The sequence below is a fragment of the Lygodium microphyllum genome, chromosome 30 (assembly GCF_053477565.2).
Source record: "Lygodium microphyllum isolate KBCC chromosome 30, Lygodium_microphyllum_v1.1.10, whole genome shotgun sequence".
NCBI lineage: Eukaryota > Viridiplantae > Streptophyta > Polypodiopsida > Schizaeales > Lygodiaceae > Lygodium > Lygodium microphyllum.
In genome coordinates, this window is record NC_141164.1 from 101,356,875 (window position 1) to 101,382,921 (window position 26,047).

General features: G+C 43.2%; 1 protein-coding gene across 6 annotated transcripts in view; it reads left to right on the forward strand.

The window, feature by feature from the left end:
* Positions 1-967: 967 nt before the first annotated feature.
* LOC148010187 (uncharacterized) overlaps positions 968-26,047 on the forward strand; it is a 43,121-nt gene continuing 18,041 nt past the window's right edge. Inside the window, exons 1-3 of one of the 6 annotated variants that reach the window (XM_087673098.1) lie at positions 968-1,658; positions 11,925-12,462; positions 12,570-13,916. In XM_087673098.1, coding sequence (XP_087529224.1) covers positions 12,448-12,462; positions 12,570-13,916 — 1,362 coding nt within the window. In that variant the 5' untranslated portion in view covers positions 968-1,658; positions 11,925-12,447. Of the gene's footprint in view, positions 1,659-11,924; positions 12,463-12,527; positions 13,917-26,047 lie in introns of all 6 variants that reach the window. The other 5 variants (XM_087673100.1, XM_087673099.1, XM_087673102.1 and 2 more) reach the window with 5 other exon arrangements.

Below are 26,047 nucleotides of genomic sequence, written 5' to 3' on the forward strand. Positions count from 1 at the left end.
TCTCCCATCACATGGCACTTCCATTTATGTGGCAAAGTCTTTGTAGTACACATATATGCAATGTGCACATTGAAGTATGAGTTGTGTAGATATAAACTCTTAATTTATTTCTTGGACAAAGCTATCTCAATCCCCTTCTCTCACATGCCCTCTTCTCTTGTCTGCTATGATGTTCACACTGAAGATATTGTGGATAGTACATAACATAAGTTCTAACATGAAGAAAGCAAAGTGCATATTACTGTTACACTTAAGTTAATGACTTAAACGCTTGCATGCATATATATTGAGTCAAACAATGCATGACAACTAGTAGGAGACAAGCACATACTAAGATTTACTTGAAAAGTCAAGTAGTAATAGCAAAGTTTGTTATTTCATTTCCTATTGCAATAAATATAGTTACTGTATAGAGACAAAATAACATATCAAATCCTACTACGTTGCTTACAACATAAAAGACATCTTGATGACACATAGAGACAATGCATGCGAATCTTCCATGTTGTTTGTCTTGATCTAAGATATCTCTTATGTTGTGAGGTAACAAGTAGAGAGATTTCCCTTATGTTGATTGAGAGAGAGAGAGAGAGAGAGAGAGAGAGAGAGAGAGTGTGTGTGTGTGTGTAGAGAGGATCCCACTAGGTAAGTGGCCACATTATTACAAAAACAAGAGGGCTCTATTACCAATTAGTAGATGTCTTGTATCTCAAAATTAGTGCAACTATTGACAGAGCTATCATAGGAGCCACTCACTCATCGACGATTTAGCCGCCCATGTATCTTTAGAGAAGGTGAGTGGTGCGTCACATGGACATAAGCCAATATAACACTAGACTAGGCTAGCAAGTTCTAGATTATATACACCCCATGCAAAAGAAACAGAAGAAAGGGGCACTTATAAATTGAAAAGAAAGAGACCCAGCATAAACAATGGACCAGGCTAACATGTTCTAGATTATGAATACCCCCATGCAAAAGAAAGAGGGCAAAGGGGCATTGGTAGATGTTAAAGAAGCAAGGTTGGCGTTACTCATCCATTCGTAGAGTATATAGTAGGAGCACGTTGTCGTGAGACAGGATTCTTGACACTTGTTTCTCTTCTTGTTGTTGCTGTGGACACAGACACAGAGAGAGAGAGAGAGATCCATTGAATCTATCGACATGTCAGTTCGTCTGACGCACGATGGCCACAGCAAGTCTATCTACTAATCCATCGCAGGAGCATTACCGGGCGGCTTGGAGCAGTGCATTGATGAGGATTGCATCATATATGGTGGGATTGGAAGCTTAGTCTGGTGCAGTTGGTGTTCAGAGCAGCCAGGAATGTCCAAAACTGCTTGCATCCATTCTGTCACCTGCTGCAGGCCATGCAGCATGGCCTTTGATCTGCTGCATCAGCCAGACCTATTGGGTAATCTGTTCACACGTCGGCTTTCACGACCTTGTGGTGCAGTGATTATAACAAAGAAGGGGCGCGCTTGTGCCCTATGCCCTCAATGAGGCTGCCAACCAGTTGCTGATTCTGCTGTTATGGTTCATAAAGTTTGTGTCACCTTCTTTTGCTGTGGCTAGCCATGACCAAGCACACGTGCAGCAGTCCAGCGTATAACAGTCGTACTTCGAGGGCAAATACCAGCACTATTCTTGACGACTTGGTAAGCTGAAGGCTCACTCTTTACATGCATGTACTTGGATAAGCGTACAGTACCCCTTGTACGAACTCAGTAGATAACGTAGAGACAACTCAGTAGAAAACGTAGAGTTAAGTGCTCTGCATGAAATTGCACAGGCATTATACTTTTCCCTAAAAGGGTGCCTGCAATTGTTGACTGTTCTCCACTCTTGCTGTTTCATTTCATTGCATACTCCATTTACAGTTAATGAGGCCAACTTGGCTACGCGTTGATCTTACAGAATGGTTGAACTCCTTTGTCTAAGGGGTTCAACAACATCATAATAGTTGTAAGAATGAGGTGCACTTTTGATGCTCTCTGGGAACTATTAACTGCCAAGTATTGTGTGAGCAGAGGTTGAAGGGAACTTTATTTACCAAAAAGTTTGTTACGATTTCATCTGTACAGATGCTATAAGCTAGTATGGCTAACGGCTACATGTAGTGAGGTAAGCAGGTGTGAAGTTCCTTTTAGGGAAGACTACACACCCACATAGCTGCAGCCAATTGCCGGTTAAATTTGATGAATTTAGGCGGCAGAGCTGGAGGTTTGGGCTGAAGGAAAGTTGACACGAAACAGGTTGTTGCTATAAGCAGAGATGATGAGCTAAATTTGTACAACTAGTGTAAGCTACATGTGGAGTGTGTATGACACTAAGAATCTGTGAAGGATTGCGCAGTCTGAGTATGGTTAATACCTTCATGAGGTCAACTAAGCAGGGTCATTGTGATGGTAGTTTTTTAAAGTGAAGACTACACTCAAATAGCTCGAGGCAATTACCGGGGATATGTGATGAATTAGGCAGCACAAATGGGAGCTGTAGGTTGAAGGAAATTTCATATTCAACAGTTTCTTATTTTATGTTGAGGTTATGAGCTACATCTAAACAAGTGCTGTAAGTAACATGCACAATGATTGTGACACCCAGCAGCTGTGAAGGTATTATGCAGCAACAAACAAACATTGACGTACAATTCTGTAACTAATTTGACAAATGTCTTGCCTATGCACGCTATTAAAGCCCCAAGCTAGAACTGTGGGTAGTCTCTTCAGCCTTCTCATCCGAACAGTCAAGGTTATCTTCAAAGCCTGCTGGGCTTGCAGAACAGGAGGCAGGTTTTTAAGTGGTGGTTTCGGCCACCTCACAAATCTTGCACTTTATAATGTGAAACATCATTGGACTATCTTGGATGGACAAACGTCATCCTTATTGGAGACATAACTTTGCGTGGATAATGTTGGGGGTAAAGGTGCTTATGCCTAGCTGCCCCTCGTGTATTAGCGATACTAACAGTACTCGCATATCCGCATACCTGTACACTGTGGGTGGTGGGTGCCCATCATTGTCACTTCATTCTTTATTCTTTCAGTGACATTTGAATAAAGGGAAGGCTAGTCACACATTGTGATTGTTAGTCTTTGTTAGCCTGCTCTATTTTCATTCTCAGTCTGTCATCTCCTGGTTGTGAGCTCCTGTCAGAGTCTGGCAGGAGACAAAGGAGCTCTGTCAGTTTTGTGTCTGCATTCCCTTTTCGGGTGTCACTTAGCCCAAAATGGGCCTTTTTGTGTGTAGTCGGCCCATATTTGGGCAGGTCGGCCATATTTGGCAGGTCGGCCAGTTTTTCTGGCTTGGGGCTATTTATAGCAGCCCCCCCAGTCATTCTCTCACACTCTTCTGCAGGTTCAGCACACTCTCCCTCTCCCACTCCGGCATTGGTGCTGCCATTGCTTTCAGTTTGTTCTGGTGCCCTCACTGGCGCTCCGAGTTGCGTGCAGGGACTGATCAGTCCACTTTGGTGTATTCAGCATTTCATTTTAGTCAGTGTAGATTTTCTTCCTTCATTCCCTGCTTTCTCTCTCTCCTCCTCTGTGTTCGTGTTCTTCCTTTGCGCACTCTCACATGGTATCATCGCCTGACTGAGAGCACGGAGGACCTAACCTTGTGGAGAGATACCTCACCCCTCTTCTACTGTTGTCGCCTCATCTCCAACTGCCCAGGCGGCCTCTCCAGGTGGCCATTCTTATTGCGTTTGCTGCAGACGACTCCTCCAGAGGCTGCCACATCATCCATCGACCCCTCCTGCTTGCGTTTTCCATCAGGCGGCCTCTCTTTCAGCTGGGCGACACATCATCAGGTTGCGTTTTGCAGATCTGGTGGTCGTTACCACTCCTGGCGGCTCATCTCCTGCTGGCGACCCACTTTCAGGCTGTGTTTTGGTGCTGGCGGTCTCTCTTCTGGTGATCTTCATTAGCTACCTTTGTGTTTTGCAGATCCAGGTGTTTGTAGGCTATCACAGCTTGCGTTTTGGCGGTTGGTGACCAGATTGCTGGTCATACTTCAGCTTCGGCATAGTTTTCTTTGGTGTTTGGTATTTTGCAGATTGGAAGATGTCTTACCAGTTTTCAGGCTTCGACGACTCAGAGGATGAGCTCCTTTCTCATCATTCCTCTGAGCAGAGGCGGGATTATCAGGAGTTTCGACGTCGGGAGGAGCCTCCTCGCACTCGTCCCTCTTCTGTCCATGCATCTCAGAGGGTTCCATCTACCGTGAAGGTGCCTTCCGTGAAGACTGCTTTAGATGTGCGGATGCCTTTCTTGATTCCCTCTATTCAGGTGCCGATTCTCCCTTTTTTTCCGAAGGAAGATAAGTTGGATGGTTCCAACTACTCCCTCTGGTTGTGCAAGGTGGAGTGCATCCTCGATGCATTCGACTTATGGGAGCTTGTTTCTTCACCCATCGACCGTCCCCCCGTGGATTCGTCAGATGGCACCTCTATGGACCGTGCAGCCTTGTGGGATAGGCTCAACTCACGAGCCCGTTCCTTTCTTTTTATGAGTTTACATGATTCCGTTCTTGTACATGTTCACTGGTTACAGACCGCGGCGGAAGTATGGAAGAAGCTTGTGTCTTTGTATCTGCACAAGATGTTTGCCCACAAGATTTCCTTGGAGAAGTTGCGGATGCTCAGTCTTGATGATTCTTCTTTCATGAAGGATTACATCACGAAGATGGAGGACATGCGAGGCGAGCTAGCCTCTCTTGGTCGTGTGATATCGTCCGAGGATATGGCGATGATTCTGTTGACTCAGCTGTCATCACCCCGCTATGATGTCTTCTACACGAGCCTCATCACCACGAGGACCCGTGAGAAACTCCTATGGGAGGAACTTTTCCCGCTTGTCTTGGAGCATGACGAGCGACTCAAAGAGGTGGGTGCCAGTGGCTCCACCAAGGCTTTTATTGCAGGTACAGGTGGCGGCAAGAAGAAGAAACAATAGAAGGAGAAGGCCAAGGACAAGGAGGACAAGAAGGATGTGAAAGAGAAACAGCCTTAATGTCCCCACTGTGGGAAGGGTACTCATCCCGTGGAGAAGTGTTGGCAGAAGTACCCCCATTTGAAGCCCAAGGAGAAGGACTCGAAGGTGGCCCCAGGTACGACAGAGTCTGCGTTTGTGCATGTCTTTGTTGAGGAGAATACAGCCCTAGCTTCTACCACTCTGGAGAAGCCTTGGCTCGTGGATAGTGGAGTATCTTCACATATGACCTTTCGACAGGATTGGCTTCAGGATCTTCGTTCTCGAGGGGGCACTGTCACCATTGGTGACAATTCTACTGTTCCTTTTCGAGGCGTGGGGACTCTACCTATGTTTTCAGACAGGCGGTCTTCTTCCGCCAAAGTTCTCTATGTACCTGATTTGGGCTTTAACCTATTGTCTGTGCACAGTCTTACTCAACTAGGTACCCGAGTCATTTTTACACAGGATGCAGTCACAGTGGAGGATGCTTCTACAGGTGATGCTCTTTGGACGGGTACACAGGAGGGTGGGCTTTATACGCTCATAGCCTTGGATGCGAGGACTTCCCATGAGCTTGGGCTGCTTTGGTATACTCGGTATGGTCATTTGAACCTCGATTCTATTCGGCGGGCTTCTCGGAGGAAGATGGTGGAGGGACTTCCAGATTTCCCTCCTCTTCACACTTTGTGTCCTAGCTGCTTGAGGGGCAAGCAGCATAGGCAGCCTCACCCTCAGGTTGCCTCTAGGAGGGCTACTTCTCCGCTTGAGCTGGTTCACACCGACCTTTGCGGAACTATGGACACGGCCTCCCTTGGGAAGGCCAAGTATTTGATGCTGATTGTGGTCGACTTTAGTCGTTATGTGTGGCCTTATTTCTTGGAGTACAAGAGCGAGGCGTACTCTCGTTTCTGCGAGTAGTAGGTGTTTGTGGAGACATAAACAACTTCCAAAGTTCGTGGCATTCGAGCTGATCACGGTGGCGAGTTCACTTCTCACCTTTTCTCTCAGTTTTGCAGGGATCATGGCATTCGGGTGGAGTATTCCCATCCGAACAGACCATCCGAGAATGGTGTGGTGGAGCGTGCGAATCGGACCATGGTGGAGATGGCCCGATCTATGCTGGAGCATAGGAGTCTTCCTCATTTCCTTTGGGGTGAGGCGGTGGCTACAGCGGTGCATATTCGCAACCGTTCTCCGACTTCGGCTTTACAGGACATGACTCCTTATGAGGCTTTCTTTGGGAAGAAGCCTTCCGTGTCCCACTTTCGCATCTTTGGATGCGATGCTTTTGTCCATGTGGACAAGAAGAAGAGGAAGACGAAGCTCGACTCTAAGTCGAGAAAGCTTATCTTCGTGGGCTATAGCACGACCACGAAGGGATATCGGCTCTACGACCTGACGACACGAAAGATTGAGGTGAGCAGGGATGTGATCTTTGATGAGGCTTCGGCCTCTGAGGATCCGCTTGATGGTTCTATTACAGGTGCTTCTTCAACATCGCCGGACCCCCCCCCCCCCCCCAACCTTCTCTACCTTCTCTTCCTTCTAGGATACCCCTTAGCACCCCTCCCATTCCTCCTACTTCGGCTTCCTTTCCCCCTTTGGCGGATGTGACTTCTTCTTCTACGAGTTCTTCCACCCCTTCAGACTCCCCTCAGGAGTCTTCTCAGGATACACAGCCTTCTTTAGGTGAGGTGGATCTACCTTCACTTGGTGAGGGGGAGTCCCTCTCCGACATGGGTGCTTTGCAGGTTTCGGAGACTACTCGGTCTCCCTCGCAGCAGGAGGAGTCTCTTAGGATTCCCTTATGGTATCGCCGGCTCATGCAGGATTCAGGTGTTACTCACTTTCCTGCTTCTTCTACAGGTCCACGCAGATCAGCCCGCTTTCAGGCCCAGCGGGATAGTTCACTATGTGTGAATTATGCTCTTATGTCTCAAATTCTTCAGGATTCCGAGCCTTCCACTGTGGAGGAGGCTCTTGCACAGGATATTTGGAGACAGGCTATGCAGGCCGAGCTCGATTCCATCGAGCGAAACCATACTTGGGAGCTTGTACCGCGTCCCAAGAAACGGAAGGTGATAGGTGTGAAATGGGTCTTTAAGACCAAGTATCTTGCAGATGGCTCCTTGGACAAGCATAAGGCTAGGCTTGTTGCCAAGGGTTTTGCACAGCGAGCAGGATTGGACTACTTCGAGACTTTTGCTCCTACAGCTCGGATGTCTACCATTCGAGTTATTTTGGCTCTTGCAGCTCACCACCGTTGGCCTGTTTATTAGATGGACGTCAAGTCAGCCTTTCTGAATGGCGTCCTTGAGGAGGAGATTTATGTTTCACAGCCTCCTGGTTTTCTTGTGCAAGGGAAGGAGGATCATGTCTACAGGCTGCGGAAGGCCCTTTATGGCCTGAAGCAGGCTCCTCGTGCTTGGTACGAGAGGATTGACCGCTTCTTTCTACAAAGTGGCTTTCAGCGCTCCGATTATGATCCCAACCTCTACTTACGGGTTGTGGGTTCTCTTGGTGTTTTCCTTATTTTGTATGTCGATGATCTTATCATTACAGGGAGCGACACTCAGTAGGTGGAGCATACTCGACCCATTCTTCAGCAGGAGTTTGACATGATGGATCTAGGGATCCTTCACTTCTTTCTAGGACTGGAGATCTATCAGATGGCACAGGGCATATTTATCTCGCAACACCGGTACATCTCCGAGCTTCTTTCGGAGTTTGGTATGGTCACGTGTCGGCCTATTTCTTGCCCCATGGACCCAGAGTCCAAGCTTTTGGCAGATGGAGTCCCCCTTACAGATGCCACTCATTACAGGTGCCTTGTAGGCTCTCTCATCTGGCTGCTTCACACTCGGCCGGATATCTCATTTGTGGTGGCTTTGTTGTCTTCTTTTATGAAGACTCCTACACAGGATCATTGGAAGGCAGCCTTGCGTGTTCTTCGGTATTTACAGGGGACTCGATCCTACGGGATCATGTATGGAGATGGGATCACCCTTTCTGGATGGAGTGATTCTGATTGGGCAGGTGATGTGGATTCGAGACGATCCACTACAGGTTATGCTTTCACCCTTGGATCCGGTGCTGTCTCTTGGAGCAGCAAGAAGCAGCCTACTGTGGCACTTTCTTCTACAAAGGCTGAGTATCGGGCCCTATGTTCAACCACTATGGAGGCAGTTTGGCTCCGTCGCTTGCTGGTGGAGATTGGCTTTTCCCAGATAGGATCTATGGAGCTGCGCGTGGACAACCAGAGTGCCCTTGCTCTGGCGAAGACCCCGGTGTTTAATGCTCACACGAAGCACATTGAGGTTCAGTATCACTATGTTCGAGAGCGGATCGTGGATTCGGAGCTGGTGGTGGCCTATTGTCCCACGGCGGCCAATGCGGCTGATCTCTTCACGAAGCCTTTGCCTCAAGCTTCTTTGCTTCATCACATGCAGTTATTAGGTCTTTAGACCCTCCCAGGATCTGAGAGGGGGTGTTAGCCTGCTCTATTTTCATTCTCAGTCTGTCATCTCCTGGTTGTGAGCTCTTGTCAAAGTTTGGCAGGAGACAGAGGAGCTCTGTCAGTTTTGTGTCTGCATTCCCTTTTCGGGTGTCACTTAGCCCAAAATGGGCCTTTTTGAGTGCAGTCGGCCCATATTTGGGCAGGTCGGCCATGTTTGGCCAGGTCGGCCAGTTTTGGCAGGTCGACCAGTTTTTCTGGCTTGGGGCTATTTATAGCAGCCCCCCCAGTCATTCTCTCACACTCTTCTGCAGGTTCAGCACACTCTCCCTCCTCTCCCACTCCGGCATTGGTGCTGCCATTGCTTTCAATCTGTTCTGGTGCCCTCACTGACGCTCTGGGCTGCGTGCAGGGACTGATCAGTTCACTTTGGTGTATTCAGCATTTCATTTCAGTCAGTGCAGATTTTCTTCCTTCATTCCCTGCTTTCTCTCTCTCCTCCTCTGTGTTCGTGTTCTTCCATTGCGCACTCTCACAGTCTCCACATCTTGTCTCTCTTTCTCTTTCTCTTGCTCCTTGTGTCTCTGATGGGCAGTCCGCATGGGAATTATGGGAAAAGATTTGCAATGTCTATGACAAGCATAGCTTCATTTCTCAGATATATTGGCTAAAGCAACTCATGGACCTTCGTATGAAGGAGGACACTTCTATATCAGCTCACTTAAATGAATTTTATTCCATTATTAGTCATCTCTCTTCACAAGGGATTAAATTTAAGGGCACACTTCTTCCCTTGTTCCTCTTAGTTACATTGTTGGAATCATGGGATACCTTTTGTACTGCTATGTATCTACTGATGGGTTATAGTTATAAGATGTAGAGAGTGCACTCTTGACTAAACAGGTTAACAAAAAGAATATGAATGCTCTTGCACCTCTCATCCTTTGATAGTTAGAGGCAATAATATTAGGGGCGGTAATGACCACCGAGGGAGAGACTTTCAACAATGTCGCTCTCATTCACATGGACAGTCTTGCAGTAAGTCTCATGGCTATAAGTCTTCATTGACTTATCATTATTGTGGGAAAGCAAGGCATATTTGGCCATAGTGCCATAAGATGCACGAGGACAAGCGCAAAGAAAAGGGCAAGGGTAAAGTACATGACAAAAATGATAATCGCAGCATTGTTCCTAGCAAGTCCAGTGTTAAGATTGAAGAGATTAATGCTGTGCAGATTGATTTAGAGGATGATTTCATACTTGCAGATTCTTCTCTTAATACTTCATAGCTGACTAATACTTTGTCAGGGTATACTCAGTGTTGGCTCATATATTCAGGGGCTTTTTTTTCATGTGATGCCTCATAGAGAGTGGTTTCACTCCTATCGCAATTTGATTGGATCTATTCGTTTGGGTAATGACTTGGGACTCGAGATAGTTGGTATTGGTGATCTCCAGCTGCAGTTTGGTTCAGGTTGCATGTTTACTCGTCATGTACTAGCTCTCACAAAGAGCCTTATCTCTGTTGCACTTTGGATGATGCATGTTATGCAGTTTCTTTTGGTGATTCCTCATGGAAGATTACTCGTGGGAATCTTCTCATTGCACGTGGTGCTAAGTCCAATACTCTCTACCCCTTATTTGTATCTGTGTCAACTGACCATATTTTGGCAATGGATGTAGTTTCCTATGTATCTCTTTGGCATTGTCACCTTGGACATATGTCCTTGAAAGGAATGAAAATACTTACTCATTTGCAATATCTTCCGTCCCTTGACTATAAGTGCTTTGACCTTGTGATTATTATTTATATAGTAGACAAATATGTAATATGCATTAAAAGAATGGTATAATACGTATGGGTGAGCCATTGGCTCTTGTTCATTCGGACGTATGTGGTCTTATGCCTTGCAAGTTATTAGGTGGCGCAAAGTATTTCGTTACTTTCATTGCTGGGTATACACATGAGGTTTGGGCATACCCTATTAAGCAAAAATTGAAAGTCTTGGCTACATTTTAGCATTGGCTTGCTTTGGTTGAGAACCAATTTGGGTATAGGCTGAAATGTCTAAGGGCAGATAATGAGAGCCAGTATGTTTCTAAAGCCTTTGAGCATTTCTATGATGAGAGGGGTATTAAACGTTAGTTGACCGCCTTGTACACCCCACTCAAGAATGGTATAGCTGAACACATGAATAGGACAATTCGAGAGCAAGTTCGCAGTATGCTCTCTTTCTCTCTCTTATCTTTATTTTCACATCTTTTCTTTCAGTGCAGTCATATGCTTCTGCATTCACTGCACTTTGACAGATTGCTTGCATGATACGGAGCAACCGATTGGTACCCTATGAGATTGTTAGAGTAGAGTTAGGAGGGGCACCTATGGTTAAGCCCTTATTTTAGTTGGTGACCTGCTTATAGAGAATATGGGGGCTGCTTGGACATAGATATCCACGATATGCTTTGTCCTCTTCTAAATAGTTAGGAGATAGTAGAGAGACACATTGTTGGTGTGTGGAGAATCGAGATGTAGTCATAGTTTGGGATATGTGGGTCAAAGATGGACACTCTTCTGCCCCTTAAAGTATATTTTGGATTGCCCATCCTTAGATCTCACTTGTATGGAGTGGAATTGAGTTATCAAAGTTCAAATATTGTCAAGATTGATACAGATCTTAGATGTGTGCACCCTCAAGATCCCCTTAACATGAAGATGGCATAGTATTAGCATGACTTCTTGCATGTCACTTGATGGATTCATTGTGAGGCTGACATACATGGATGTACGCCTCTCCCATGGGATATGCAATGCTATTGGGGAATTGCGCATTGTCACACCAGCTAGAATTGAGATAGGACAGTATACACACCTTTGAGGATGCATATATTTGCTAGCTATGCAATTGGGAGGTTGAGTTTGAGGAGCACTTTATCTGCATATTTACCGTATATTACAAGATCAAAGGGAGATCTAATAGCTTTTTCGGGGATGGGTTTGGTCCTCTTTGCAATGTGATGGAGTACGAGGATTAGAGATGTGGCATGCAATGCCTAGGTTTCCTTGGAGCTCCAGACGCATAGAGTTAAATTTTTGAGGAGCAGTGGGAGTCATAGGAGATCAGGCTGTCGTACTTTGCAGAGCATGGCATCCATGTCCACTTGGGCATTGTTCTTCACCTCCTTACCTTCTCTTGGATGACCCCATGAGAGATATATTTGCCTTGACGAGAATAGGGCATTGATTTCTGCTTATTAAATTGAGATCCTATGTGTCAGCCACAGGATCACTGAGAGATAATTTTGTACATCATAGTAGTCTGCACTTCCAGCCCTTGTGATTGTAAGCACAAGCATATTTAGTTATTTTCATTTTTATTGTTGTTCTCGAGTTGAGATAACATGATTAGATGTAGTCATTACTTGTTTGACAGTCCATTCTGGCTTTTTAAAATGTAAGTAGATCCCTTTTTATATGTACTCATTACTTTATTGGATAGGCCATTCTGTCAGATCCATTAGGTGATGGCGTGCAGGAGAATTGGGCAGCAAGAATGGTAAAAGGAAAGAAGGGATCCCAATCTTGACAAAAAGGGAGTAAGAGAGGCATCAATTGGAGCTAGGATCCATCCTCCCAAAATTACTCATGGGGGCGAAAGGGAGACTTGTGGGAAGCATTAGAGGCTGATCCATTGAGAGTCTTTCACTTTGTGAGGGTGGGCTCCTCCAGAATATTTTCGACAATGATCAAGGACATTTGGTTGCTCCCAAGGAGATGCCTTCAAAACATTTTCATGATTATTATTTGTTACATGAGATGACTGCTGCAATACGCTTAAGTGTACTGGCAGTTGGTGGACATTAATATGTGAAGTGATTTCAACATGCTGTTTCACAATCAGTTTTTGTACTTCAGTGAGAAAATAAAAGGCTAGTGATCTGATATCAATTTGGTTGTTGCTGATTATATCCACTCGTGCAATGTGTCTGAATTGACCTTTGCCTACAGAGGCTAAAGAAGCAATGTTAGAAAGCAAGGTTCATATATGTCTGGTTTCTATTGTGTGGGTCTGAAAGTGGTTTTTTCTAATGTGGTTGAACAGATATGAACTGGCAGTTATTATTTTGCCTGCTTTTTCCTGCAGAAGGGATGGAGCAGTTGTTGGGGTAGGCTTTATTGTTTTACATCACGAAAAAGATCAAAGTATCAAAGACCAGTGAGACAACTACCTGCTGCACCTATCATATCACAAGATAATACTGCAGATGATGGTGTGACAACAGACCTCCTTAATCAAGCAGCTATTTTACCTCCCGTTATGTGCGCCCCTCCATCTTCTCCCATTTCTGGTTGTCAATACTCGGAGTCCTCGTGTCAGCAATCTCCTGCAACTGTGCTTTCATTCCCACCCTCAAAATCAGGCAAAGCTTCTGATGATTCATGTATTGAAAGGGACTCAATGGCAAAGGACTTTGTTGCAGGATCATTTCCTCTTGATAATATTTTAGTTACTCCAACTTTTTCCGCTCTTACTACTGCACCCACCAGTCCTTTCTCAACTGCTCCTTTCACACCACCTCCAGAGCTTGCACACCTCACAACACCATCTTCCCCAGAAGTGTCCTTCGGAGAGCTTCTTGCTTCATCAATAGAAATCAAATGCTGTCTTTCTCCACAAGCCCATGATCAGTACACATTCCAAATGTTGCCCCCTACCAATCTTGAGCTTGTATACCAGCTTTATCCCTGCAGTCCAATTGACCAGTTGGTAGCATCTAAATCTAGAGCTTGCTCAGAAACTTCATCCCCCTTACCAGAGAGAGTATGTTTTTTGGAAAGAGATGATGCAGAAGATACCAGTCTGCCATCCACATCTATACAAGAACTCAACACTGTCAGTGGGTTTGATGATATGACTTCTGAAATATGCCATACATCTTCACATCTTATGAAAGAATGTGGGCCAGAAGACATGGATGCTGAAAGCAAGGGTCCCATTGTAGGAAATGTTGATGACTGTTGTACAAGACCATGGCATGTTGAAGCACTCCCCTGTTTTAAAAGCAAGAATCATTCTTCTTTGCAACTGTCAGAAGTTCAAACAATTGAGGAAAGCCCTGGTTGTACATCTTCCGATAAGCTTGGTGATAAGTTCTTAGCTGATCTTACAAGACAATGTTATGTCAGTGATCCTGCAGTTAGTGATGAGTCTGGAACCTTTCAAAGAGGAAAAGAAGACCATAACTCATACACTTCTCACATGGTGTTTCAGCAGCCATTGGAGAATGGTTATGCCCTCAAGTTGTGGCAAAAAGAGACGGATATCACAAAGTGTTGCCCCACATGTGGAGAGCTTACCTTCAAGTGCAGGGCTCTTTCTGATGCTTTGCAACAAACAAAGGAGAAGCTAATGCTCATTGAGAGAAGGATGAACCAGATTCATGACAGGGAAAGAAAATGGAAGCAACTGATCCAGTGGATGCAACTGAGTGTAAGTGTGCATTTCACTCCATGATAGAATTTGCAATCAACTCAAGCTTTTTTTTCAGAATTTGTTTGTTGTGTATTGTTTTTCTTCCAAGATATCGGTCATTCCTGTCAGTCAGTCAAACAGCCGAATGCAGGACACCTACAGTACAGGGAGCCTGGGAGGTTAATTTATATTAGTGTCTTCAAATGGTTGTAATACCTCTGAGGCAATGCAAATATATAATGCTCATACAGTATCATGTCTGAATGAAAAAGGGTTTGTAGTAGCCTGACCAAAAGATCCATCTAGTAATCCGATTTCGAGCCTCTCTATCTTATAGCAGATGTGAGAAGTTCACCAAGCTAGGGAGGGAGGTCTAATGTATTCAAAGCATGTCCTGCTTAGGGTTGGAGGTCTTGGCTGATGGAATTGTTAGCTCTCTTGATGGTGACTCTAATGCACTCAGTCATATGCACAGTGCACTTCTTAGGCTATCCAGGGCCCATTCATACTCATCAGGTAGATGTATGTGGCAAGGATGAGACCTGAGTTGGAACCATAGTGTTGGAGGAAGACTTGTCTATTAGACTTTCAACCTAACATGTACATTTTGAGCGGGCAGTTTGGGTGGGAGCACATCAAGTACACTGATTCAATTAGTTGAGTGATGGGTGAAACCAGCCTTCCTTCCGTGGATGGATAGTAATTCTCTGATCACATCTTAGTTACAATGGCCATATTTATTACAAAACTGAGAAATGCAAATCAACTGACAAGCTTGGACAATGGACACCCTATTGGCCCCAAAATTGGCATCCCTTTCGGTATTCCAACTCTCCTTGGTGTCCAAAATGACTAGAAGCCTTCAATCTAATTTGCCTCTTGATTCGGGTAGTCAATTGGCCTTCACCCGCTTTGATGTAGATGGAAAACGCCTCAAATTCATTGATTTACTGGTCCTCCACTTAAATTTGATGGAAAACAGCTTCATCCCTATTTAATCCAAGTCTTGGAGCTTCCAAAATTTGGCACACTTTTGAAGGCTGCTGCAAAATCCTAATTTCTGTTACTGCAGGTTAGGATTTACAGCAGAGAAATCTGAAATTTCTTAGCTTTTAGTGATCTTAATGCTGCAATCTTCGGAGCAAGATTGTGGAAAGGCTGGGAGATGAGAGAGAATGCGTAGAAGAGAGAAAATTTCAGACTTTCTTCTTGAAAAACTTAAGAAAATTAGTCATTTACTGCTGTTTCCTTGTCTCAACAACCTATAGATGTTGTTGCCTGTTGCAGATTGGTCTTTTTCTACTCTTGGCTGTCTCAAAAAGGTCCTCCAATGGCTGTAGATCAGACCAGCAGTATCTTCTCTCTCTCTCTATTGTTGATTGAATGTACTAAAATGCCTCTCTCTAGCCTCTAAAGACGTTTTTCAGTCTTGCATGGGCATTTTTGATAAGTGGCAGCTTTCCCAAATGGTTTTTTCAACATTATTCATGATTAAATATTAATTTTCAGTCTTTAAATACTGAAAATTAATCTAATAGTTATTTTGCTACGGAGAAAAATAATTTGACTAGCCAATAATTAAATTGGCTAGGCAACTTCCATTTTTTAGTGTCTTTGTGTCATCTTTAACCATCAGTTGGCATTAGGTATCATTAAACGCCACTTCTTTAGTATCACTGACTGACACTTATGGCCAAATTAATAACCTAGGCCAACAACTGGTACCGGATACCACCGATTACCTATGCAACATAAGATATAGCAACTTTTGCCTTTGATACCCACTATATCCTCGGGGTCCTTGACCTATTATTATGAAATAATTGCCATGTACATCACATGTGCTAAACAACAAGATTAAATGTTATCAGCAAGATCAAAGTATATCAAAATTTGATGTCTCCGTGACAATGGGATTGATAGTTAGGAAGTTTGGATTTTGAAACCATGTGATCTATGCTTTGCATGTGTCAATCAATAATCTGTGCAAAAGTGTGACAATGGGATTGATAGTTAGGAAGTTTGGATTTTGAAACCATGTGATCTATGCTCTGCATGTGTCCATCAATAATCTGTGCAAAAGTGGTAATCTAGGAGGGGTTGCAAAAGCGGATCCCATCTTGCAATCAATGTGCGATTTAAGCAGTCTATTGCTTTTGTAGGGCTCAAGTGGTGTTAGGCAATGATGATTGTTGGTCTATACTCAAACTCAATGATTGGATTTAAAACTAATTGCAAGGTTTGGACTTGAAAAGGGCTATTTCATTCAAGTCTAATATTAGGCAATTAATGTGAGGACACCTAGGGGTTTGCATAGAAAACATAGAGTACGAACATGATGTGACACCGAAAAAGAAAGAAATGTAAAGCACTACCCTAGATCCATGTGCATAACAAAAACTTCAACTTAGTGGAAAATAGTACACCTCTCAAACCAAAAGAACAATGATACCAAGGTTAGGTGCTCATATATTGAATCACACATATACACATACACAACCTCTTGTAGCTCAAAAGAAGATACATCACAACATTTATGACCATAATTATTGAAGCACGGTGTATAGGAGCATGTTTGTGTTGTAGCTCACAATTCAATGAACTTGATGTCCACAACTCCGGGAGGATAACTCTTTGGCAAAGTCTTTTCTTCAAGCATAGTGAACGAGATACTACAATTGCGGTGATCCATTCTATGCTCTTGGATGCGGACAACTCAAATGCAAGTGCTTTTTTGGGTGATCAAGAGCTAATTTGCACTATAGAGATGGTATTAGTGTGCTTGCAAGCCTATACAATGATGAAAAAATGGATTTTAGCTAGATTGTAGTCAGTTGAGGTGATGGGGCAGCCAGTCAAGGTGATGCAAAACTTGCCCTTCTTGGAAAATTACAAAAGCAATGTTTGGTGACTATTTTGACCAGGATGCTTTTTGGCGAGTTCCTAAGTGTAGGCATTGATGTCATGCAATATTGTGGTTAGAAAAATGATATCTTAATACCGAAAACGAGTAAGTCGCCATATAGACCTAAGTTTTGTGAAATACTTTGGATACAAAATTGATATTTTTGAGTCTAAAAATCAACAATCAAAGTGGTCTAGTGTAGCAATTGAAGTGATGGTGGTTGTAGTCCAATCCAAGTGCATGCAAACCTCTTGGTCACACTGTCACTCTTCACATTGATTGTTCTAACTCAAGCATAGTCAAGGTGATTTGCACATGTTGTGATTGATGAAGATTTCAAGCACAAAACAGTAGAAGTGAAGGTGGTGGGAGTTGTAATTGATGTGATGGTGCCAAACAAGCTCTTGTAATTCTCCTCAATCCTTGGTTAGTCGAATGCAATGCTGAATGTTTGAGCTAGATGCCTAACTACAATTGGAGTGTTTTTCAAGTGCAAAGGGCCTTCAAACTCCAGATTTTGGCATACAAAACCAATAGTCAAGATGATTCTTCATGTAGTTTATGTTTTCAGGTATGAGAATGCTTAATGCCTCTATATGCACTCAAGCAAGTGGAATAGGCAGTCTACTACATGCATCCTTTGCTGGTTTTCTACCACATGTGAGTTTCATAAGCATGAAAACAAGATCAAGAATGATGTTGCAACATCAATCTCGTGTATGCTCCCATTTCCAGCTTGACAAGCAAGATATGAGTGAAAGCACCACAATTTTTGTAAGCATGCAATGCAATGGATGTACTAGAGAATTCAAACTCACTTAGAATCACAAAATGGAAATTTTTTAAGTTTTTTATGTTTTTCTTGAAGAGAATGGAAAGATAGAAAATGCTATCTAAACAATTTTCTACTCAATGTTCAATAAGTTGGTTACATCTCGACTTGGCCTTTCTACTTATCCATGTGTGTTTTAGGAGCATCTATTCAAAGAGCAAGAGGATCAATCCTTTGGCTAGCTCCACTTTTTGACATGCTAGTGCAAGGTTTCCTAATCTAGCCACACATGCTTAAGATTAGCCATGCCTTCTTGAATTGGAGAGCATAGCTCAATCCTTTTGAGCAATCATGGCCTCTTATTTCTACACATGGTGAGAGTATGAGCTTTCTCAAAAAAGAGAATTTTATCCTTGGTCCTAGCAATGGAACCAAAAATATTGGGACTTCAATGGTTGGTCCCTTGGATGGACTCTTCTTTTAAGAGTTTCCTTTATGCTCGAGATGAGACTAACTCCCACTTAGTCAACTTGTGGTCTAGCTTTGAGTCGCTAAGTCTCTCTCTCTCTCTCTCTCTCTCTCTCTCTCTTTTTGATATACTAGGATTGTACCATTGTGTCTTTCAATGGTTGGTCCCTTGGATGGACTCTTCTTTCAAGAGTTTCCTTTATGCTCGAGATGAGACTAACTCCCACTTAGTCAACTTGTGCTCTAGCTTTGAGTTGCTAAGTCTCTCTCTCTCTCTCTCTCTTTTTGATATACTAGGATTGTACCATTGTGTCTTGTATGATAATGTTGGACCTCATAGAATACAAGAACTAGAGATGCCTAGGCCTCTTTTTGGTAGAGAAGCACCAACATCGGGCATGTGGATAGGCAAGGTTTAGGAGCGGTTACTCCACTCTTAATCATATCCTCACACTCCGAGCCATCATGGAGGAGAGTAGGGCATAGGGGAGGTGGGTATATTGTTACTTTGTGGATTTCCATAAGGCCTTTGACATTGTACCACATGCTAGGCTCATGCAGAGACTGCAAGAGTTGGAGGTCTTGATTGAGATGAGATGGGAGATATTAGCACTTTACAAGTTTGTTACATGGTGAGCACGAGCACTAAGAGGGCTATCGGAGGAGATCACTAGCACCATTGGGGTGAAATAGGGATGCCCACTCTCACCTACTCTATTTGGTCTCTATATTGATGAGATATCATGCTACATTGATGGACTTGGAGGGGAGGGAATTGGTCTAGGGGGGGCATTGATACCCATACTACTACATGCCGATGACATAGTCCTCATCTCTAGCACACCGGAGGGATTGCAGTTCCACCTAGATGGATTATAGGCTTTTTGTTAGGACATGGATCTCATACTGAACCTTGGGAAAATCAAGTTTATGGTGTTTAGCACTTTCTCCGAGTGGATTTAGCGATTAGTACCCCATTTCACATATGGAGAGAAGATAGTGGAGGTGGTCCAAGTTGAGCTAAAACACGCTTTACAGCTGATTAGCATCTTTAAATAGCCCCAAAACACACTTAATTAATGAAAAATGTGAAAGTGGTATGCGGTTTTGTGTCTTGTGTTTAGGGTTTGAGTTTTGCTTGTTATTGTTCGAGTCTTTGTGTTTTAGTGGTGATTATATATGCTGTGTTTCCTCAGTGCAAACCCTTGCATATCTTCACATGGTATTAAAGCCGGTGCTCTTCTAAAGAGTATCCTGTGGTGATTGTGGAGGCTAGTCTTTGTGCGAGATTCACACGTGACTGATTCTGACTCATAATGTTTCTGGCACCTTCTTCAAGGGATCCTAGGACGCCCTATCAGGCTTCTCCATCATTGGAGACTCTAAGAAGGCATTATGGTCTCAATGAGGTAGACACACCTTTACCTTTGCCACCGTCTTTTTCTTGTTTTGGTCATCATATAGATGCGGAGTTAGAGGAGCATTTACACATCACGTATAGTCAGGTTTACATCTCTCCAACGAGTGCTACTACTCCGTTTGGACCAATTGGTGAGATTGGCCATCTCTCTAATCTTGGAGGTGTTGAGCTCACAGGGTGCGGAGATGGAGACACGCAGTGCTTGCTAGCAGTGCACACACACACACACACACACACAGAGCACGACTTGTGGGTATAATTGAGTATGTACCTCTTCAAGTTTTTAGGTAGATATATATATTAAAGTACAAGTGCTAAGGGTGTGTTCACACCCGAGCACATTTAAAAGGCACGAGGGCCTTTATTCCCAACAACCTCCCATCTAAAGGCAATGTGCCTTAAGAGGAGAAAAGATTAGCTAAGTCTAGGTATGTACAAAGCTGAAATACATATATCTATCTAACTCCCATCATTTGTCGGCAATGAGCAAACTGCTCTGTTGGAAGACCCCTCGTGAGTAGGTCTGCAGCATTATCATCTGTATGCACTTTGACAAGCTCAATGCTCTTGCTGTCAAGTACATCTCTAAGGAAGTGGTACTTCACCTGTATATGTGTATATGCTTGGTCTTTGCATGAAAGACGGGATTTTGTGCTAGCATGATAGCACTCTGACTATCACAATGGAGAACAAGTAACTTTGTAATGCCAAGCTCTCCCACCAGACGTGAAAGCCATAAAGCCTCCTTACATGCCTTAGTGGCAGCCACATACTTTTCCTTCGTAGTAGACAATGCAATGTACTTTTGTAGCTTGGAGATCAAAGAGACTGCTCCTCCTGTGAAGATAAACACATACCCAGAAGTGGACTTTCTGCAATCCGCATGACTAGCATAGTCTGCATCCATAAAGCCAACAACAGATGCCTTCTGCTTTCCAAAGCAGATGCATAACTTCTTTATGCCTGTGAGGTATCTCATAATACCTTTCATTGCTTCCCAATGCATTTTACCAGGGTTTGCCATGTATTTGCTAACCACTCCCACTACAAAGGCAATGTTAGGACGTGTAGTAACCATAGCATACATCAAACTGCCAACAGATGAAGTATATGGTATCTTGGCCATTTCAGCCTTCTCATCATTAGATGTAGGGCTGTCCTCTGCACCGAGTTTCACATATGGAGGCAATGGAATCCCAATTATTTTCACCCCCTCCATATTGAAACACTGCAAAACCTTGGAGATATACTCCTGCTGAGATAGATAGAGTAATCCTTTTGACCTATCTCTGAGTATTTGCATGCCAACAATGTGATTTGCATCACCAAGATCCTTCATGTCAAAGCTGCCGTGAAGACTTTTTTAGTGAGTCCAAGGCATGAGTATCCTTGCCAGCAATCAGCATGCCATCAACATATAGAACCAAGATAATCAGGCTGCCATCAGTTACCTTCTTGGTGTACAAGCAGTGATCCACTTGACTTCTATGGAAACCTTGAGATTGCATAAATGTATCAAACTTATGATACCATTCTCTTGGTGCTTGTTTCAGCCCATACAAACTCATTTGAGTTTACATAGCATATTCTCTTTCCCTTTTTCCACAAACCCTTTAGGCTGCTGCATATATATGTCTTCATGCAGGTCACTATGTAAGAATGCAGTCTTTACATCCATTTGTATGAGCTCCATATCTTCAGCTGCAACCAAGCCCAAAATGGTTCTCAATGTAGTCATCTTGACTACAGGAGAGAAGATCTCATCGAAGTCAATTCCGTGTTTTTGCTTGTACCCCTTCGTAACCAATCTTGCTTTGTACTTTGGTGGGGAACCAGAAGCGACCTTCATCTTGTAAACCCATTTGTATGGAAGTGTTTTCTGCCCTTTAGGCAACTGCACTAAGTCCCAAGTGTCATTTTTCTCAAGAGATTCCATTTCTGACAACATGGCTTTATACCATTTCTTGATATCTTGTCTGTTCATTGCTTTCTTGAAGAAAAACGATTCACCAGAGTTTGTCAACATGACATAATCAACCATATTGTTTGCACCAAGAATGAATCTATTAGGTTGTCTAGTAGCCCTAGATGTTCTCCTAACCCAATGATCATTGTTTGCTGGCTGTTGAGCATTTTCAGTTTGCTGTCCTTGCATTTCAGCCTGCAAATCAGCATTAACAACTTGCTGTCCTGGCTTTTCCTGCACATGTAGTGGCTCATTATCATGGGCAAATAGTTGGCTAATCATTTCCAGCATTATTTTCTGCATTTACAGGTTCATTTACAGTAGGTATTTGTTGTTGTATAGTGGGCACATTTTGCTGTCCAAAACCTACGGACCTCCTCAATCCCTTCAGGTTGTTTATGCATGCCATCTTCTTGGAAGATAATATAATTGCTGCATACTACTTTCCTTTTCTTAGGATCCCATAATCTATACCCCATTTTACCCTTGTCACCATATCCTAGGAAAATGCATTTACAGGACTTTGGCTCAAGTTTACTACGTTTTTCTTTACGAAAGTGCATAAAAGCCTCACAGTCAAACACTTTCAGGTGAGCATATGAAGGTGGCTTGCTTGACTACGCTTCTTAGGGAACTCCCCTTCCCAAAGACCTGTTTGGTGACCAATTAATTAAGTGTATGGCTGTCATAGCAGCCTCTGTCCAAAAACCATGGGATAATGCAGCATGAGACAACATTGTACAGACCTTATCTTGTATGGGGCGATTCATATGCTCTGCAATGCCATTTTGGGGTGGATTATGAGGGGCAATGAGCTCCCTCTTTATCCCTTTGTTGTTACAAAATGCGTGAAAGGCCTTGGACACATATTCCCCACCATTGTCAGAGCAAAGACACTTGAGTGTCTTATTAGTCTGATTTTCAACCAATGCCAAGGATTTCTTAAACTTGTCAAGCACTTCATCCTTGCTACGAATAGGGTAAACCCATACCTTCCGTGTAGCATCATCGACAAAGGTGACAAAATATTTATTTTTCCCTAAAGATAACCCTGGCATCTGACATACATCAGAATGTACTAACTCTAGAGGAGAAGATTTCAGCGAAAGAGACTTCTTATGAGACGTCTGTGCATGTTTACCATAAACACAATGATCACAATGCTCAAAATCAGCATAGTGAAGACAAGGCAAGTAACCTAAACAAAATTGCACTTTCATAACCTTCAATGTTAAACAGCAAGGCGTCAGAAATTGATAGCTCGATGGTTGAGCGTGCAAGCTCATTTAACTCATCCCAATCTTCATGTTCCATGTCTGTGGGCTTTGCCCCTTCGGTCTTAATCGGCTTTGCCTGCTTCTTCTGCAACAAGATATTGTAGCACTATTTTTGCCAGATAGCAAAGCTATGTGCTCCTTCAAGCTTCTTAATGTGCATCAGATTACTGCTGTCATTGCTGCCAGCCATGATTTTCAACCCAAATGTGACTAGAATTTAAGCAAATGCAGGCCCAAACTATCACACAAGTGACCAAGGTACAAACAAGTACCAACCAGCAATAAATGACCATGTAGAAGCAGAAATTTCAGATCTGTTTCAAAAGCACCAAACCATGTGCTACAGCATTCCACAACTGATTACAGCTGTTCCAAGGGCAAATACATCACATTACATGAGAAGTCCCAAATTTTAGCTGCAAGTTCTGTTGTACATGTACCCACAGGCATAAAATTTGACACGCACGGTCAAAAACCCCAAAATTTTTGTGCTCAAGCATCAACCATATATCTGCACTGTCTCTGTCATGCATAGAATATGCCAATTTTGCCAAAATAGAGCAATTTCAGCAAAACCCCCAAATTTTTCCAGGTGTTAGGTATCCAAATTGCATCAATACATGTTCCGAAAAGCATAAAATGGGCAAAATTAGCAAGATTTCACAAGGTTTTGCAAAAGCCTCAAATTTCTCGGGTCCAAATGTGCACCAATTTCAGCCAATCTGAGTCAGTTGAACAGAATTTCACCAATACAGTAAAACCCCCAAATTTTATGGGTCCAATGTTGAGAAATTTCACTCAAATGAGCAAAATTTCAATAAATTTGGCGAAATCTCCAATTCAAACACGCACAATGTCTGCAATTTCTGACGCAGATGCCTCAATTTTGCATGAACAGCACTCAATCTGGAAAAGCCTCAAATTTTCTAGGCCAAGATTGCACAAATCTGACCTTTTGTGCTTATGTGCGCGAACGCCTGGCAAGGGAAGAATGAAAAAAATCCAGGAATTTGCCAAAAAAATGATGAGAAGAAAAAAACTTCACGTTTGACATTGACCCCATCAAGTTGGGTCTGGTCATGCTGGCGTGAAGTTGCCTGCGGGTCCCGTCGTGTGCCATGAAGGCGCCTGTTGTTGGTCTTGTGATTGACCTGTCTAGCTCGTCGCCTGCTCGCCAGGCTGTTGCCTACTCCCTAGCCCGTCTCACACTCGTCAGCTTGTCTCGGTAAGGCAGTTGCCTATTTGCCTAACCTATCAACTAGTCATTAGCTCGTCAACTGCTCGTCAAGTAGTTGCCTGCTCGCCCAACCCGTCGCTGACCTATAATCGATGCAGATCCCATCGCCTGACTATCTGGTCAAGGCTGACCTATTGACTATTGCCTACCTCCGGAAGTGTGCACTCTTTTACTTGCTTTGATGCCGGTTTGTTGAGCTTAGAGGGTGCGGAGATTGAGATACGCAGTGCTTGCTAGCAGCACACACACACACACACACACACAGAGTGTATGTGTGTGTGAGCACGACTTGTGGGTATGATCGAGTGTGTACCTTTTTAGGTTTTTAGATAGATATATATATGAAAGTACAAGTGCTAAGGGTGTGTTCACACCCGAGCACATTTAAAAGGCATGAGTGCCTTTATTCCCAACAGGAGAGACCACGACATTTGGCTCGTTTGGCGATCCATCTCCTTCATTTGAGCCGGGCCTTATGTTAGGTTCGTGTAAGTATAACCCTTTTGAATCGTATGAGCCAAAACCCTCATTTGTTTCTTCTTTTGGTGTGTAGGATCCAGATGGTTTTTAGTATGTTAACTTTAATAGAGGAAGCTCTTGAGGCAGATACCTTTCTTCTGGTGTATCTTTATCATCTGTTTCGTTCGAGCAAGTAAATCATACTTCTCAACTCCCTCCCATCCCATCACTATCTTTTCTACATTTTGATCTACTCACATCTTTATCCAAAATCTTGGATTATACTCCACTTTCGCTCAAAGCACGCTTGGGGTTGGATCTTTCATCTCTGTTCCTAGCACTCTCTGGTAGAGTGCAAAGCAAGAAAGTAGCCTTAAATTCCTCATCAATCATGAACTTCAAGGCAACCAGTTGGCTGAAAATGGAGTTAAACTCACTCAAGTGAGTAGACATTGCTGTACCTTCTTTCATATTCAAATCCATAAGCTTTTTCAGCCAATACACTTTGCTTGCAGTGCTCTTCTATGCATACAGTTCTTCCAGTCGAGTACAAATAGCATATGCAGAATCCAAACCTTCAATGTTAAACAACAAGGCATCAGAAATCGATAGCTCGATGGTTGAGCGTGCAAGCTCATTTAACTCATCCCAATCTTCATGTTCCATGTCTGTGGGCTTTGCCCCTTTGGTCTTAATTGGCTTTGCTTGCTTCTTCTGCAACAAGATATTGTAGCACTGTTTTTGCCAGATAGCAAAGTTATGTGCTCATTCAAGCTTCTTAAATTGCATCAGATTACTGACGTCATTGCTGCCAGCCATGATTTTCAGCCCAAATGTGACAAAAAAACCAGCAAATGCAGGCCCAAATTGTCACCCAAGTGACCAAGGTACAAACAAGTACCAATCAGCAATAAATGACCACACAGAAGTACAGATTACAGATCTGTAATTAAATTTTCAGGAGCACCAAACCATGTGCTATAGCATTATCCAACTGATTACAGCTGTTCCAAGGGCATGTGCATCACTTTACATGAGAAATCCCAAAATTTCAGCTGAAATTTTTGTTGTACATGTACCCACGGGCATAACATTTGACACGAACAGTCAAAAGCCCCAAATTTTTGTGCTGAAAGCATGAAATACACATTTGCATTTTCTCTGTCATACATAGGACAGGCTAGTTTTGCCAAAATATAGCAATTTCATTAAAACCCCCAAATTTTACAAAGTGTTGACGTTCAAATTGCGTGGAATTCAACCTGCATGTACATAAAATGACCAAATGTTGCACAAATTTTGCCCAAGTTGCAAAAGCCCTAAATTGCACAGGGTCCAATGTGCATCAATGTCAAGAAATTGGATAAATTTCAGCCCAATTTGCGCATGTACATTAAAAGCCCCAAATCTCGAGGACAAAATGTCACAATTCTTGGAATTTCTGAGACAAATTTGTTTGTGTTGCGTCAAATTCCTCAAATCTGGGAATAGCCCTAAATTTTGTGGGTCAAATGTTAAGAAATTTCACTCAGATGAGCAAAATTTCAACAATTTTGGCGAAATCCCCAATTTAAATGCGCACAATGTCTGCAATTCCGATGCAGATGCCTCAATTTTTCACGAACAGTGCTTAGTTTGGCGAAGC